The sequence below is a fragment of the Hippoglossus hippoglossus genome, chromosome 4, assembly GCF_009819705.1.
Source record: "Hippoglossus hippoglossus isolate fHipHip1 chromosome 4, fHipHip1.pri, whole genome shotgun sequence".
NCBI lineage: Eukaryota > Metazoa > Chordata > Actinopteri > Pleuronectiformes > Pleuronectidae > Hippoglossus > Hippoglossus hippoglossus.
This window is the reverse complement of record NC_047154.1, coordinates 12755270-12772468: the sequence shown is the minus strand read 5'-3', so window position 1 is coordinate 12772468 and position 17199 is coordinate 12755270. Positions and strand designations below refer to the sequence as shown.

The 17199-nt window shown below is 41.1% G+C and overlaps 2 protein-coding genes across 4 annotated transcripts in view; both read left to right on the top strand.

Annotated features, from left to right (window-relative positions):
- Positions 1-12381, top strand: part of LOC117760645 (guanine nucleotide-binding protein subunit alpha-11) — a 35577-nt gene extending 23196 nt beyond the window's left edge. Inside the window, exons 3-7 of one of the 2 annotated variants that reach the window (XM_034583832.1) lie at positions 5-159; positions 1217-1345; positions 4697-4826; positions 6710-6863; positions 7816-12381. In XM_034583832.1, coding sequence (XP_034439723.1) covers positions 5-159; positions 1217-1345; positions 4697-4826; positions 6710-6863; positions 7816-8006 — 759 coding nt within the window. In that variant the 3' untranslated portion in view covers positions 8007-12381. Of the gene's footprint in view, positions 1-4; positions 160-556; positions 686-1216; positions 1346-4696; positions 4827-6709; positions 6864-7815 lie in introns of both variants that reach the window. The other variant, XM_034583833.1, reaches the window with a different exon arrangement.
- Positions 12382-14057: 1676 nt separating this feature from the next.
- tle5 (TLE family member 5, transcriptional modulator) overlaps positions 14058-17199 on the top strand; it is a 43783-nt gene continuing 40641 nt past the window's right edge. The window contains exon 1 of one of the 2 annotated variants that reach the window (XM_034583834.1): positions 14058-14975. In XM_034583834.1, the coding sequence (XP_034439725.1) occupies positions 14949-14975 (27 nt within the window). In that variant the 5' untranslated portion in view covers positions 14058-14948. The remainder of the gene's footprint in view (positions 14976-17199) is intronic. The other variant, XM_034583835.1, reaches the window with a different exon arrangement.

The window sequence follows — 17199 nt, the reverse complement described above, 5'->3', positions numbered from 1 at the left end:
TCAGAATAATGCCCTGCTGGTGCGTGAGGTGGACGTGGAAAAGGTGTCATCATTCGATCAGCCGTACATCGGTGCGATAAAGATGCTGTGGGCCGACCCTGGCATCCAGGAGGCCTATGATCGCAGGAGAGAGTACCAGCTCTCCGACTCAACCAAATAGTACGTCGGATTATTTACTTTCTGTGAAGAAGGCTTTTTTTAGAGGGTTTTTAAGGGTTACACTCAAGCAGAGGAAGTGAAGAGGGTTCAGGCAGATGGGAAGTCGGGGAAAAGGAAGAAGTCTTGGTAGGTTTATAAATGACTGGTAATATCAGAGCTAATTACAACCAACATTAATCTATTCTGACTTAAATGAAAAATTGAACACTGTGGTAAGAATTCAAGCTTATGCATAGTAGTATAGTATTTTTATGAGCTGCTGCTGGCTAAATGCATTCATTTTTTACAGAAAGGAATTTGTGTGTCTGAACTTGAATGTGCATGTGGTCTTGTATTGTTGACACTGTTGGTTTGCCTACATGTGCATCTCTGTCATATGTTCCCTCCACCTCCACAGTTACCTTAGTGATTTAGAGCGAATAGCATCCCCGGGGTTTGTGCCCACTCAGCAGGACGTGCTGCGGGTTCGAGTGCCCACAACTGGCATCATTGAGTACCCATTTGACCTGGAGACTGTTATCTTCAGGTACTGGTGTCAAGTGCTGCCGATCACTGGTTGGCTCGCTGCCTGTGGCCAGTCAGTTGGAAACCGCCGATGCCGCTATCCACATCTGCCCTGTGTTGCACAGCAGGGCTCAGCACTGTTACACATCCCTGATGGTGCACTCTCTAAGGCTGGCCTCCAGACTCACCAGAAAGACACTAATCTTGTGTGTTCGAAAAGGGGGTCACAGTCGGCCTCTTAGCTAAATTGTCATTTTGGAGTCAAGTTATAGTTCCCGCTTCCTTTAAACTTACAAACCTGCACTATGAGAGAAAGCAGAGGATTGGCTTTGTCTTTGGGAGCTGCCATCACGGATGAAGCTAATAAGAGAGAATTAGCGGGGTGGTGGTAAGAATTGTCACCTATCCCCCTCATAACTCTTGGGAATGGTTTTTTTTCTCCCCTTTGGTTACCTCTCGACTGTTCCACTTGCTTTTGGAGGGGGTGTGCGGTATCTGCTGTTATGCTTCACTTTCTCTTTCCTCCCTCTTTTGTTGTCCTTCCTGTCTTTAGCTATCTAAGTGATCTGGATCGTATTGCTGAACCATTCTATCTACCAACCCAACAAGACGTGCTTAGGGTTCGAATCCCAACCACTGGGATCATAGAATACCCTTTCGACTTGCAAAGCATCATTTTCAGGTAGAAGAAGAATTACACTACTTTACTAACCCCAGTTTTGTACCCTACTAGTGTTTTTTTATCATTTTAAAATCCCAACTGCCGGCTAAAGTCTGACTCAACATGTCTGTGTGTCCTACAACATGTTTCATGTCCCCGTTTGTACATTTAAACCCAATATCTGCATATGTCTCTAATTTATTCTGTAATTAATAATGTGTTTAATGTGTTACAGTAGATTCTACTGAAGCTGAAGTTAGTTGATTAGTAATTTGGTTTATTGACTGAAAATCTAATTATCTTATGATTGATTAACCGTAAGGCATAAATGTTCAAAGTTTCAGTTCTGGGTGATCTTGCGACACGTGGTTACTATGGGAACAACTTGTGTGGTGTAGTTCTACAGCTAAACACTCTCCAAACAGCTGCTTGGACAGAAATACAACAGAGAGCGTCTGGTGTAGCAGGATTTGGTGTGTTAATAAAGAATCGCGACAACAATCTGATATCATGCTGTGCACAGCGTAGTGAGTTTTCCACACGTTTGCTACATTTCTGAGAAGATGGAGGTGTGCAGCCTGTCGCCTGCAGTTTTTCATCACACAGCTCACTGTGGCTGCCGCTTCGTGTTCCTCTACGGGCAAGAATTAATAACCAGCCCCCTGAAAACAAAGATGCCGAAAAATTACCGTTGAATTGTTTTTAAATACCTGTGAATCCTCTTCACAGTAAAGCCATCCTACTTTTAAACCGGTTGCATGCTTTTAATGTGAAGCTATAGTAGTATAATATTCCATTTGCATTAACAGTAATTCCAAACAGCTCTGAACAGAGTTAACAGCGAGGTCATTGTTGCATGCATTGTATCCTATGAATCCATTATACATAGGCAGGCAGTAGAATACAAAAAGAAACTTCAGAATTATAACTTCAAGCAATTCTAAAACCGAAATTTCAAGCAAACATTTGCAGAGTTACAGCTCCAGTGTAACAGTCCCTTTTTGTTTATATCCTATGTGATAGATTATCTTTGGGATTTGAACTGCTAGTTGGATGAAATGAGCAATCTGGTGACATAACCTAAGAGAAGTTGTGATGGACTTTTTTCACAATTTTATGACAACAAACCATCAATTGTGAACATTTTTTGTTGCAGCTCTAGTATTTTTGCATGATTTAAAAACATTCCCAACAATGGATGTTTTATAAACACTCCCAAGCCTCACTCACTATAAACGGCAGTATTTTACCATGATATTCCCAGTGTCGTCAGGACTTGCCATAGAGGCTATCATACAACCTGCCATCAATACGCAGAGCAGCTTCCCTTCCTCCTCCTCCTTTTTGTTAAAAAAGAGAGAACATACAGAGATAGAGATCCAGGGAAAAAGAGTGTTTACAGAAGAGTGCAAATCAATAGGATGCCATCATGTCAGCCCGCTCCTACGCTTGGCAAGGCTCAAAATAACTCTGCTTGCAGTGACGTGCTGAAGAGGTTCCCAGCAGCCCTGTTGCAGTTGGCCGGTGGGCTCTGCTGGACTGTGCTGCTGATGGTGAATCACTATACGCTGTCAATTACATCAATTTTATGTTGAGAGACCAAAAATACAAAAGTGAAGTGGAGATGAATGTGAGGTGTCAGGCTTTATTGAGAAGAACTTTATTTTTGTAGTTTCCTATTTTTAGTGAATCATAAGTACGTGTTGTCATGTACTTGTAATTAAACATGGAGCGCAGTCGCTCAGCCCAGCATGTGGATAGTAACGAGCACATGTGGGATTAAACTGCTTGTGCTTGCAGCTGTCGGGGCAGTAGCCACAACAAGGAAGCCTTTCATAGACAAACATCTCCATTAGGCGTGCTTCCTTCTCTTTTAATTGGCTTTTGAAGTCACAGTAAATGTCATTTTACTTGGCTTATCCAACATAGGAGAGCTTATCGTACTAAGTAGGTCACTCATCCTTGCTAGAGGAAAAAAAGGAGGTCGTCTGATGTGAAGGAGTTTTAATTTAGGCCGGCTCTTCTTCTCCGGGACTCCATTTATCAACGCCCTCCCTCCCTCTGGCCGACTCATTGACTGAGTTCACCTTTGTGATGTGTGATCACATTTTCACTCTGTAGCTCTACAGTGATATGGAGTAGTTGGTGGAATTGTCTGTAGAACGGAGACTCAAACTTGACTGTAGCAGCTTAATTAGTTTCAATGGACATATCAAACAAACTGACCCCTCTTCAATTCTTATGCCACCGAATTAGGTCTTCATTCTAATTCCATTTCATTAATTGTCTTAATTTCTGTTATTTAAAGATGAAGCTTGTATAAATGAAAAGATCAACGTTTGAAACAGAATTGTCCATGAGTCTCCTTTCCCAGAATCAACACCCGTATATCAAGACTTCCAAGCCCTTGTTTTCATTTTCTCACATTCTTTCTGTGTCCTCCCTGATTTCTCAATTCTTTTATGTGCCATTTCCCCTCATAATTCTTTTCCTCCAACCATTCCTTTTTTTCTTTTTGCCTCCTACCTTTTATCTGTTGATCCTCTCGTATCCCTCACTCTTTTAAACAGGGTAATATTTAGCAGATTTACTTTCTATCTCCTGCATGGACTCGCCAGCATTTTCTCTGGAGAGAAGGAAGATGGTGGCATTGTTTGCACACACATTTACTTTCTTGTAGTTATTTTGATTCACTTAAGGGAACGTTTGCTCTGTTCTTGCTGCAGATTCTTCTTTCTTTTCTTTTTCTATTCTCAGTGCAAAAAGAGTGTTTGGCTTGAACCGCACTAGACTCATTAGATATTATGTTCAAGCAGTCTTTTGTCTGTCAGACTATACTTGAAACATATCACTTGGCCACAACTGAATACAAACCTTAGTGTAACTAAGTGAAAACTTTGGCCCAACATCTGCAAGATGAATGCCTCTTTGCACTGATGGATTTTCTACTGGAAAATCAAACTCCTGTCCTGAAGTGACCCAGATTCTTGGCTTGTCCTTGGCTGAATTACTTCAGGGTTTCCTTTCTCATGGCTTTGTTGCCAACTACAAAATTTGAATTAAATGTGAAAAATGTCATGTTTAATTTAGATTCCGGTGTACGTACATCTGTGGTTCAAGTTGGATTTCTTATCCATGGTTGTTCCACAGATTTGACAAAGTTAAATCTTTGCAATGTCCATGGATTTCTTATCCATGGTTGTTCCACAGATTTGACAAAGTTAAAGCTTTGCAATGTCCATCATAAAGCATGCTCACCTTATCGTTTGACAACAAAAGACCTTTGTGCTAATTGTAATATCTTGTCTTTCATGTTATTCTATCGGCCGTTTTTTGGTGGCCCTCCATCTCATCCCACCATGCTCCTATCAGGATGGTGGATGTGGGGGGTCAGAGGTCAGAGAGGAGGAAGTGGATCCACTGCTTTGAGAATGTCACCTCCATCATGTTCCTGGTGGCGCTCAGCGAGTATGACCAGGTCCTGGTGGAGTCTGACAACGAGGTGAGACAGAGACACAGAAATAACTTGATTTCACACACAAAACATTTTGAAGCAGCACATTCATACAATCGGCTCTAGTTGTGTAAGTCAACACAAGAGGTTTACACCGTAGTTTGAAAATGATTTAGCTTCCATAACTTTAAACATAACTCCTTTACCCTCTCGAACTGCCTGTTGAATGTCGTACAGCTGAAAGTGGATGTTCAGTTAATTGTCCAAGGAAACTAGACACATTCAAAGTCGCATTATATATGATGTTCTTTTGGTGGTATGTAGTGATCAGAATGCCTTTTCCATCTTTGATAGTTTTGTTTCCTGAATTATTGATCAAATGACAACATGTACCCTGCATCTAAAGTTCCATTATTTTAAGTGAAAATTAATCATTGGATTAAAGTTTATTGCAGCAATAATGGTTTATAGAATAATCCTTTTATTAGTCCCACAATGGGGACATTTGTTATTACTTTTTGGACTTAGAATATATCATGTGCATATTCTGTGTCATGGACACCTCAACATATAAATAATCCAAACAATTCCATTAGATAGAAACTGAATCAATGTAACTTTGGCATAAGGAGAAGGCCCCAGTGATTAAAGTTCTCTTTGGTTTCCACAGATTCTTTTTGGGTCAGTAGTGACTAGTTATCTGTGAATTCACTAGAAGTTAGAGTTTGATGGTTAATACAAGCTGTCCTGTTGGGCATGAGAGCACAGTTCAGCTGTCTCAGCTGTCAATCATGACGTTTCACCACATTTTCATTGCATCAAAAAACTAATTAAAACCAAAGTTAGTGGCAAAGATTTGCACTTGAACAGCCTCTGCTGAAAACAAACCCGTTCTTCCTCTATATTCTAATATAAAGAATAATAACAAAATAAACAAATAAAAAAACATTCACTTGGACTTTAGTGCCCAAAGGTCACGGTCGCAGTGGCTTCATAAAATGTGGTTGTTTTTCTCGAACGTGATATCTTTAGAGCAGCTTGAGCAAATGTCTTCAAATTTGTTACAAACATTCACTTGGACTAAAAGATGAACTGGTTAGATTCCAGTGGTCAACTGGTTGTTGGAGCCGTGCAATCGTGCAATATTTCTAGTTGTTTTCAGCTATAGTAGTTTTACTTTCCATGCTTGTGTGTAAGATCACAGGGTGCACTTCACACGAGAACATTTTCCCACTGTATTTCTGAATTGGTGACAGCTGAGACGAGGCTCGGCACCGTTAAGGCAACACAGTCAACTGGGATTATCCTGACGTGCTGACAAGCTCAAGACCGAGACTTTGACCAGTCAGAGCCTGATGAGATTGTTTTCAAACATTTGGTCAAGTCTGGCCAGGATCATGTTACGAGTCGCCAAGACTGAACCGCAGGAGTTAAAATCAGAAAGAGGAGGAAGAGTCACATTTAACAGCAGCTCTCAGCTATAAGTGGTTTACATGAGCAGCTTTTTTCACTTTTTATGTTTGCTAGACAGTTTTATTTTGAGGGACGGGTCTTACATTAGGGACACGTCTGGATCAGTTAACATAACAGGAAAAGTCTCATGTCACTCTGCATTGTTTTAACAAACTTGAGTGTTTCCAACTGTTTCTCATCTGTTACTGTTCACTGTAATTCTTCCAGCTGCCACACCACGACTCCATCCAGCTCCATCACTCGCAGAGCTAAAGAAAAAACTTAAAAAACACACAACAGACTCGTCAGTGCTGTGGCTGCTAATTGAGTTTGAGAATTTTTTAGAAATAATCTTATGTTAATATTTTAATTGCAGAATCTGAGGCCTCTGTGTAATCGTTGCATTCACAGATGTTGAAAAGTCGTGGATACTGAATGTAACCTGACGTTGTTTCTTCTCCTCTGCTCATCTCTGTCAGAATCGTATGGAGGAGAGTAAAGCTCTGTTCAGGACCATCATCACATATCCCTGGTTCCAAAACTCCTCAGTCATCCTCTTCCTCAACAAGAAGGACCTGCTGGAGGAGAAGATCATGTACTCTCACCTGGTTGACTACTTCCCAGAGTTTGACGGTATTATCCTTTGTTAATATTTGCTTTATTTGAACTCATAGCATTATAAAATTCATATGAGCGGCCTGTCCTGTAAAGGTTGTATATTGTAGGACCATGTTGCTCAGTGTTGAATTCACTTCCAGGATTTATTTCATTAATTATCCGTACAAGTGATGGGTTTAGTAATGGGTCAAACTCTGACTCTAACTCTGGAGCTGAGTAGTGTTTTTTTTGAGTCCGTTTCCAGATGAAGCCTTTTAACAGAGCTCAACTTTTATGAACATCAAACATTCTGGTTTCTGTCATAACACTGATACTGGCCGCGTTCCAACTGTCAGTATCAACATCTGCTCACAAGGGTTGAATTTACTTTTCAATCTCTCAAGCTAAAACTTTATGACCCATATCTTTGATTGTAGGCTGACACCTTGTGGTTACTAAGCTGTACTACAACACAACCTGACATTCATCTTTAAGTGTGTGAGTTTTTGGCTTATGACCCTGTAAAATGCCTACTCACCCTCACTTCCCCCCACAATCACAGTTGTGTCTATAATTGGCACGTGTCTAATAAATAAACAATAAGGAACAAAGTAATTGGCTGTAGTGCACCTTGACGTTGGTTGCCACATGGTTGCCACCTGCCAATAAACCAAACGAAGAAGAAGAAGTAAATAAACAATAAATAGTGATTAAATGATAAGTCATAGATATCCGTCTACTAAATATACATGATTTTTTCCAAATAAAATGTATGTAGTATTCCCTGGGGAAAAAGGAACTTCCTGGATCCACTCCTTTTTTGTGTTGAACCGTTTCGTGGATCCATTCTTTAGTTTCTGTGTAATCCTGCTGATAAACAAACAAACAGACAAGGGTGAAAATAATAGACTCCTTGTCTGAGGTAATATAGGTTCCATAAGGAAAATATGATAACTGCTAAAAATGATGTACTCTATTGTTCTCCTAGGTCCTCAACGGGACGCCCAGGCGGGTCGCGAGTTCATCTTGAAGATGTTTGTGGACTTGAACCCAGACAGTGACAAGATCATCTACTCCCATTTCACGTGCGCCACTGACACGGAGAACATCCGCTTCGTCTTCGCAGCCGTCAAAGACACCATCCTGCAGCTCAACCTCAAAGAGTACAACCTGGTGTGAAGGAGAAATGTAAAGAGATGGAGTGAGAGCAAGCGAGAAACCTGCAGCCCTCCCAATACACAACAACACACGCACACACACATACTAAAACGCACTCAGACACACTAAGCAGAGTCCACTTCTAGAAACACACTGCGGCTCAAAGAGATGAGTATTGCTTTATACTTTACTCGACCAACACTACTCTTGTTCTGTTCACGTAGCTCCTCAGTTCTGTTTTATCATTCTATGAATTGCTCCTCCGGCACAAACACACATGAAACACACTCAAATACAACACTCCCTCCATGTGTCCCTCTGTTCGGGGGGTAGTCGTTGGTCCACTCCGGGGCTCCTCTTGCTCCTCTTTTGGCCCCTGGTGTGGCTCACATTTCTTTCTTTAACACTACATTATCACCAGTGCTTGTGTGTATGACGTGGGTAGAGGGCAGAGCAAGCTTTCATGGACAAAGGGCTCTCTCCTCTTCTTCTTATTTAACCCATGCATGCTATTCACTACAGAATGAGGGCATGAAGGTCTGGCTGCAGACCCTGCACTCCGCTCCCCTGTCAAGGGTTACTAATTATGACCATAGGAATATATTATCAGGCAGTGCTGGGGTGCAGTGAGGTACTTGGTTCCCCGTGGGTCGTTAATTGTGTATTTGAATTTTTCTATTTGTTAACCCTGCCCTAAACCGGAGCACAGGAGCTCTGTTGAATGTAAATAAAGTTTTTGTGCTGCTCACACTAAGGTGAGGGGTAGACGGAGGTGACTACACGCTCTCTGTCGACTTTAAATATTTTCAGCTATTTCTTGGGTATATTATTGCTACTAATGTCAAAGTTGAAATTGAAGATGGTTACACAAAGTGAACACAACCCTGCAGAAAGCGTCACATGTTCTTATACACTGCTCCTCCTTGTGAAGTGTTAACGTACATCATGAAACAAAAGATTGAGAAACACTTCCAAGTATTTACACTCTGAGTATCAACTTCCATGTTATTTTGTACCGCGTTGCCAAATTCAAACCACGTATATTTGTGCTGTAAATATGATGACATTGCCAGTATCCCGTTTATCCCTTAAATGGTTCAGATACTAACAGAAACCTATTTGGGAACCGGCTTTGACAAAATGAAGTGCAAATTCTCTCATGTCGGATCATTCAGATGTTGATGGCTTAACAACTCACTTTGTGTGGCATTTCTTTTATGTCGGCAGTTGTCTGAATCACACATGTATTAGTACTGTGATTTCTATTTCTTTGTTTCCTCTTCGATGGTGAGAATAATCTTCCTGTGCACAACGTGTGAATGATGACACATTAGTCCAGTGCAATAGTTGGTTGTAGATGAGAAAAAAAAAAAGCTTTTGCGCTGCCAGTTTAGCTTCAGTCTCGATCATCTAAACAGCTCTTCTCTGTAATCAACGTCATTTTGCCATATTATTCAGCCAACATTTGATGAACTGTAACCGATAGCAAGAGAGTAGATGGTTCTTTTTTGTATTGTCTAATTTATCAATCAGATCTGCGTATTGTTGACAGTAAATGAGACTTCCTCCTTAGTTTCAGCGCAACCTTTTTTCCAACCTTGGAGATGGGAGGAGATTTTATACTGCTGTAAAATATCAAAACTATTTTATGGACAAGTGTTCTATCTTTCTAATGATACTTCATATATTTAGTTGTCGGAGTTCTGTTTTGAAATGCTTGACAATGGAAGAAAAACACTGTTTCCATGTCGGGTTTATGCTTTATGCAAATAGGAAAATGAAAACAGACAAAAAACTTGGTGGTTGAATATTTACTGTTCAAGGATGCTTGTAATTTTAGGGATATGTGTTGGCTCTTGGTACCAATCCCATATCGTGTCTCTTGCCTGATAGTTGTTTAAATATTCCATTAAGCTGAAAGTTGATAGATGGCTATTTTTGTCTTCACAATGTAATTCAGGTAAGTTTTCATAACTTTTTCATCACAAGGGCTACTACTAGCAGCTTTGGTAGAAATGAGAAGGACTCTATGGAAGGAGTAGAGCGAAAGATGAAATTAATTAAAGGGGGGGTGTTGACATCCTACTGAGGATGAAGGCCGCAGGTTCAGTGAGGGAGGAATGCAGCAGTCCACAGATGCCTACGTGACATTCCCGAGGGAAGTGTGGCGGCTGTTTGGCTCTTTGTTTGCTATCTCCTTTTTTTTTTTTTTTGCCTTTCAGAAGAGGACGATGGCTAATGTCAAGGGGGGGGGGGGGGGGGGTTCCCCGAAGGTGCAAAAGCACATTGTTAGCATCCTAACTGTCCTGCACCTAAACATTTTTCTTTTGCTCTTGTCACAGATTGTGTGCTGATCGTCTTGGCTTTACAATAATTTCTGTTATGCATATTGGTTTTATCTTCTCATTGGTAGTGTTTCCATGCTCGACTCTGGCATCGTCTGTGTTGGACTCAGAATAAATGAGTCGGACTAAACATCTTAGAAAATAGGACTTATCTGAAATTGTTTGCCAAAATGTTATTTCAAATTTTCTTGTAATTTTTCCAATAGTAAAGATGTGTCTTTTTCTTTTGTTAGACGACCTTGAGTAAACTTCGCACCTCACGTAAACGTGCACATTATGTTGATGATGCCTTTGTCTTGTATATTTATGCCCAAGCTTTATCTCGAGGATTTTTAGGGTGAAGCGTCACAAACACTCGCTGACAATTTTTTGGTTCGAAATTAAGAGCTTATGTATTTTGATGTATGAATGAATAAACTGACATACTTGAGGTGAGACTTGGGCTAATAGGGTTATGTCTATTTAACATTCTTAGCTGTGCTTTCTGAGATCACACTTGATTCCCCTGAACTGTGGTTTAACACGTTGAAATCTGTTGTGGGAGTCCTTACACTTTATTCTTATGTAGATGATTTAATGTTAAACAAATTGGATTGAATACGTTTCTGTGAGGATGATAAAATGTTAGGCGCATTCGCAACAACTTTATTTTTTCACGTGCTTTCAACATGTGAGCTTGATGCCTGGTCTGGTTTATTATGGCACGGGGACGAACACAGGAAAAAGTCAGATGGCAAACACCACCAGTGATTAGAGCCACAGCAGAGCTGGGTCATGTAACTAAAACCTTTTGCATTTGTGTGTTACTGTATTTGCTTTATCCGCATTGAATGCAAGTTGGAGAAAAATTTGTACGACAATCTAGTACAAAAACACTGTGCCAAGCAGAATCAATCAGCAACAGAAAAGATATCAAAAACTAAACCTTTCTAATAACTTGACCCAGATCTGTGGTGAAAACTTTTCTTCATCCACTTGTGCATTTATATATATTTCTTTTCCAAATGAAGCTTGTGTGTTAAGCCTCAGTATTAATTTATTTATTGAAACACTTGCCAAGTGAAGGTACCGAAATGGCCATTATAATATTTTTTGGTGGTTATAATAAGGAGTGAGCGAATATGCCGCGTGTTTACATGTCTGCCGTTCTCCGCTCCGCTGTTTGTTTGTTTCTCCCTTACTTGATTGGACTGTGTATTCTTTCCCTGGGTCGAAGGCACTGAAACTGCACCACTGCAATGGGCCTGCATTCATGCAACTTAGACGTCCTTTCAAAACGCGCTTGTTGGTACTCTAAGGTGTGTATGTTTGTGTGTACACTTTTGATGGCTATTGCTTATGCTTGAGATCCATTCTGGTTAGAGGGATGGACATACAGTGATATTAAAAGCTATCTTTGCATATATTTTTTTTTTCTCTTTTGTAAGGTTGACACACCTTAACACGTGTATTTAGGACCACTTAAGATGACAGACTTTTTTAAGAGTTAAACTTTGTGTAGTGGTGTACAAATTGAAAGTAATGTATTTTTGTTTGATTTTTATTTTCTTTCTTTTTTTCCTTTTTTTTTTTTTTTTAAAGTATACCAAATGTAAATTATGTACAATGAGTGTGCCAATCCCCTTTCTTTGTAAAGCCAGACTCTTAACAAGTGCCAATGTTGTGAAAAATCAAGAGGGCCTGTGAATTTCATGGTCCAGTTTTTAAAACGAATAAACACTAAGTATGTGATTAATTAACTAAAAAAAGGACAATTTTATTCTATATTTAAGATTAATGATGAACTGCTGTTTTTAAGATAAATGTCATTTTAACTGCATGTGTTTGCCAGGTTGGGGAGGGAGTGGGTGGGTGAGATACTGTATTCATGCAACGCCCTCATGAAAAGGGTCCTAATGGTTATTGATTTACAGTATTTTAGCCATATTTCTCTTTTTGTATGTTTCATTTCAACCACTGTTGCCTGAACCTCATTCAGACATGAAAATGATTTTCATAGCCTTCTCCTTTAAATGTTTTAAATTGGAATAAAATATGTTCCTATACTCTCTTATTGCATCCCTGTACTGTTCCTTTTTCTTACATGTTGGGACTAAAGCACCACATATGCCACAAACTACATGTTCCATACTACAAATCTTATATATTTTAAATTGGTGGCAGCATTTTTCACAGCATGCAGTAATGTTTTACAGTTACATTGGTAATGTCTATTTTTCTACCTTTCACTCAGCAGCCGATTTGCCTCGGTAGCAGTTCCAACCTTCTTGTATGTTAATGTGGACATTTGATTGAGTCAACACAGACAGGATCAGTATCATAAAAAAGGGAAGAACCTCAAGCAACTTGATCTTAAAATTATTTTTCTTATTTTTTATAAAGGTGAATCATGCCAGGTTGAGTCCAAATAACATTGACAGCATTTTTTAAAATAGATTTGACACTATTTTTGAAATATGTTTTCAAAGTGAGATGATGAAACCATGATCATCTTAGTAATGTTTATTTACAACTTATAAGTCTTCAGCATCATGGCAACATATTAAAAACAGACCAATAGCATCAATAAAGAGGAACCAGCACTATAAATGCATCTGGACGGAAGCCACTGGAGACACGATCAGGTGCTTGGTGATTTGGTGAATCGGTGGGGGATTGGATAACATAAAGATAAGTTTAATTCTATTTTAATACATATAACGTGTTTTAAGCCTGATTCTTCTCAGTTTTACTGCTACATATCTTAAAATGTAAATTAAATAAATCACAAATATAAATGGACTTAGTATTGTATAGTAGAATTTCATACCTGCTGGCACCCAGAAGATTAAATAAAAAACATTGTGCAGTGATTACATTTAAAACAAATATAATTAAACTGTTAAATTAATTATCATCATACCAGCAACTCTTGACATGTGTGTCACGTTGTCATTTGATAAACTGTAGAAAAAATATTGATGGGTTTCTTGTAATGAATAAAATGAAATAATAGGCAGTTTTATATGTAGCCTGTCGAAAATATGAATAAACATGACAATTCTTATTAGTCCCAATTTGACATGTTACAGCAGCAAAGAGGATATTGGGAATAGACCCTTGGTAAAAGTAATAAGCACAAAGACCTAAAGGAAATGTTTTTAAGATTCAAGAAGACTTGTCATTCCAAAACATGAGGTACATGAGAGGGAACCAAACTAAGTACTGAGAAATAGAACACTAAGAATGTAAAAACTAAGCAGAAGCAGCAAATAAATATAATGAAATAAAAACAATAGAATCTCAAGCTAAACAAGGATAAAAAACAATGCGATTTTCAAAAGGTGCAACTTTAATTGTCTATAAAATATTACAGAAATTCTGTTTAAATTCATAAAGATATGATGTTTTATTATTTGTAATACTGCTACTGCTGCAAACTAAATGATACTGTCTGCAGCAGCACTGTAATGTTGATCCTTTTACATCATACCATGCAGGTTTCTCAGAATAAAGTTTTCCAGAGTTGACCACAGCTGTTAACAGTAAAAAGGGGGTTTGTATTGTTGGGGTCGCCTCGGTGCCTTTGAGCTTCAGCAGATTAAAGGTTGAGGGTTGAACTCTGGCAGCAGTGGACCTCAGCTCCCGTCCTCCACACCCGCAGTGCGCTGACCTGTCCAGAGGAGGCGCTGTCTGCTCAGACATGAGCCGCTGATAGATCCGCGGCGTGTAGATCCGCGCTCGTCTACCCGCCGCGCTTCTGTGTGGGGCGTTCTGCTCGGCGGCGTCGCGCCCACCTCCCTCTCTCCAGCTCCGGGAATCGGACTGACTTTCTGGCTCCGGCAGCACCGACAAACCCCGCTCTGCTCCTCCAGGACTGATCAACGCCCAGAGTCTGGGATAAATCTCAATTTGAAGTTTTCTTTCCATTTCCTGTTGGGTTTTCTTTCCGCCGTCCTAGCGGAAGCAGCAGCGGCAGCACTGATTCCCTCGCTGGCGTCGGACGGAGCGGGGATTCAACTTAGACGAACCCGCAGACATTTTGTTATTTCTGAGAATTAGACGCGTTTCTTTCTCCTCGTCGCTGCGGAGCGAAGTGGGAGCGTGTGAAGGGGCCGACGCAAGACCCGGGGAGAAGAAGCCATTACCGAGCTAGCTGCAGCACCGGACGTGTCCGCGTGTGGAACGTTATTCATTTACCCGCGTTTAGCTCGCGTCGCTGCCGCTGGTGCGTCGAGGCGGAAAAACAGCGATGAATCATTTTGACGGACAGCGTCTGAAGAATTAGCTGAAGCACGGAGGAGCCCGGCTGATGGTGCTTTGCTGCGCGCAGACACAGTAAACAGAGGGGGACAGGGCACCGCTCAACGCTGCTCCATCACCCAGACGAGACCCAGAGACCCTTCCCCACCGCGCTCGCCCTCCGCGTAGAGTTTATTTCTGTTGATTCCGGTGTGTTTTTCCGGGGGGAGCTGGGTCGCTAGCTACCGCGCAAGCTAGTCCACCGGCTAACGCTGGACAGCTCCTGGTGAAGGCTGGCTAGCTGTGGACAAAGGAGCACCGCGAGGTGAAAAATTACAAAACACAGGGCACACAGTTGATCGTGTTTAGGAAGGAGAGCAACAAACAAGGGACTGACATGATGTTTCCACAATCCAGACACTCAGTAAGTGCTTTTTTTCTGTCTTTAATGCGACATCTGTTCGGGAATTATGTGCCGGATCCAGCTGATTTATCACGTATTGAACTTGGTTTTGCATTAGACAGCATGTTGTATTTCACACGGGCCCATTAGGAGGTGGTTTGGGCACAGTAGTAACACGACGCTGGTTTGGAATAGCATTTTTAAATTTTTATTTCAGGTAAGTTGTTTTCAGGTAAGATGTGAAGTGAGATTGTAGAGGACATCTGTTTTTCGGCTCTTAACTTGATGGCATCCTCCAAATCAAACCGGCTCCGTGGTTGGCTGGTTTCCTGGGTCACAACCAGCAGCGCCAGTTTAGTTTCAACCTGCTCACCAGAAGGGAATCTGAACCCAGATATTTATTAGCTGTAGGGGAAACCCAAAACTTCTTTACTGCAGCATTTGTAAGGAAGACAGGCCCGTTGGGGGATATTCATGCACAGTACTAATTATGAGGTTGGTTTCGAATTGCAGTGATAGTTTAGGTAAATTCTGCAGAAGACGTGACATGAGATTACAGAGAGAAATACATATTTTGGCTCTTGAGTTTTCCCAAATGGTTTTTGCATCCTCCAAATCAAACAGCTCAATCATCAGGTTTTGGTCACCCTCAGGTCAGTTAAGTTTCAACCTGTTTCATCCCCCGAAAAGGCCCCAGCCCTGATATTTATTAGCTTTAGTCCTGTCAGAACATGGAACCTGGACAGATGTTGGTTATGGTTACTGTCATCATATGGCAGCTGCATCTCTCACAATGCGCTGTACAGAGTTTTGTGCAGGTGGGTGTTTTTATGACTGTAAAAAGCCACATCTCCTCTGTTCCCCTAAATCTCAAGTTTCCATGGTAACAGAAACTCAGTCCAGGGCACGCAGTCATCAGTGATGAGGGCTCTCAGCCCATTGGTCAAGCATTTATGTATATTGACAGGCAGCTAAGGACTCAAATAAAATTCTTTCAGTTTTTCGACTTAAAATGAAAATTGAAGACCACTCTGTCGTGCATGGTGCCATAAGAAACCTGCCCATAGGGCCGCTCATTTAACATCAAACCTGTATTCACACCTTCCAGTTTTGCTTGGAATGTCACTTTTCTCCTGCAAGAGCAAATATAACAAAGAGGTATTTGTGTAAGTGGAGCGCCGGTAAACCCAACAGCAAGAGTGCTGTCATGTTGCCAGGGACCGTGCCCTCTGCTTTTTTCCCCGGCAACGTCTTGTCGCCACCACTAGTTCTTTTACTGCTGAAAGGGGAAGAGTTGTTTGCTGAAACTAGAACCTGAATGTCTTTTGTGACATGAATGGTTTGCCCTTTGGCGGTCAGTCTGCGTGGCAGCCTGATTGTGCCGCTGCTGATGTGTGGGAGCAGGATGTGAGGATTTGGGAACCTCTGGTCACAGCCTGGCTTGTCAGAGGAGTGAAATCCTTTATTTGCGCTGCATCCCACAAGTGTAACTTAATCATTTCAAACTAATCATCTCAAATAATACTTGTTTTTAATTTTTTAGAACTGCAAATCCAAAGTCATGGTCTGAGTGATCGGATCTCAAGTGTCCTCAATGCATCTTGTACCTTTTTTACACCAAAATTAGCAGGGATACGCAGGTTTTTTAATGCGGGTAAACCTGCTAAAAATAGGCCAATTGACACCTTTCCCACTGCCAGTAGAGGAGTTTGCCTTTCTGTGTTTGTCCCCAGTGCGTCATGTCCGACGTCACAATCGCACCGGCTACTTAGGTGCTCTCTCACCTTGCTGTCTTGCCAAATTAGTGCGTTCACACGGGTGTCACTGCCGATCGGAGCCTGTGTCACGGCAGAGTCATGACCCGGGAGTGAAAGCCAATTGAATCCATTCCCATTGCAGACAAAAGCCCGATGTAAGTGGGTATTGGTGGGTTTTTTAACCAGTGGAAAAGGTGCTTTGCTGTGCAGTCACACCTGCACACAGAGCTGTGTACTTGGGATGTGATCACCTGAGATGGATGTTAATGCCAGGTTTGATCTGCTTCCAAACCAGCCCTCCTGTCCTCTGGGTGAGTCACCCGATGTGGTGGGAGCTCTGTCACCCTTTCCAAGGTGAGAACATGGGTCACGCCATTGCTGTCCGCCTGCTTGCCTGATGAGGTTATTTTTCTAATCCAATTGCATGCCCTCATCCTGCTTCATTGTAGACCTAAGACCCAACACAGGTTTAAAATGAGGATTGTAAA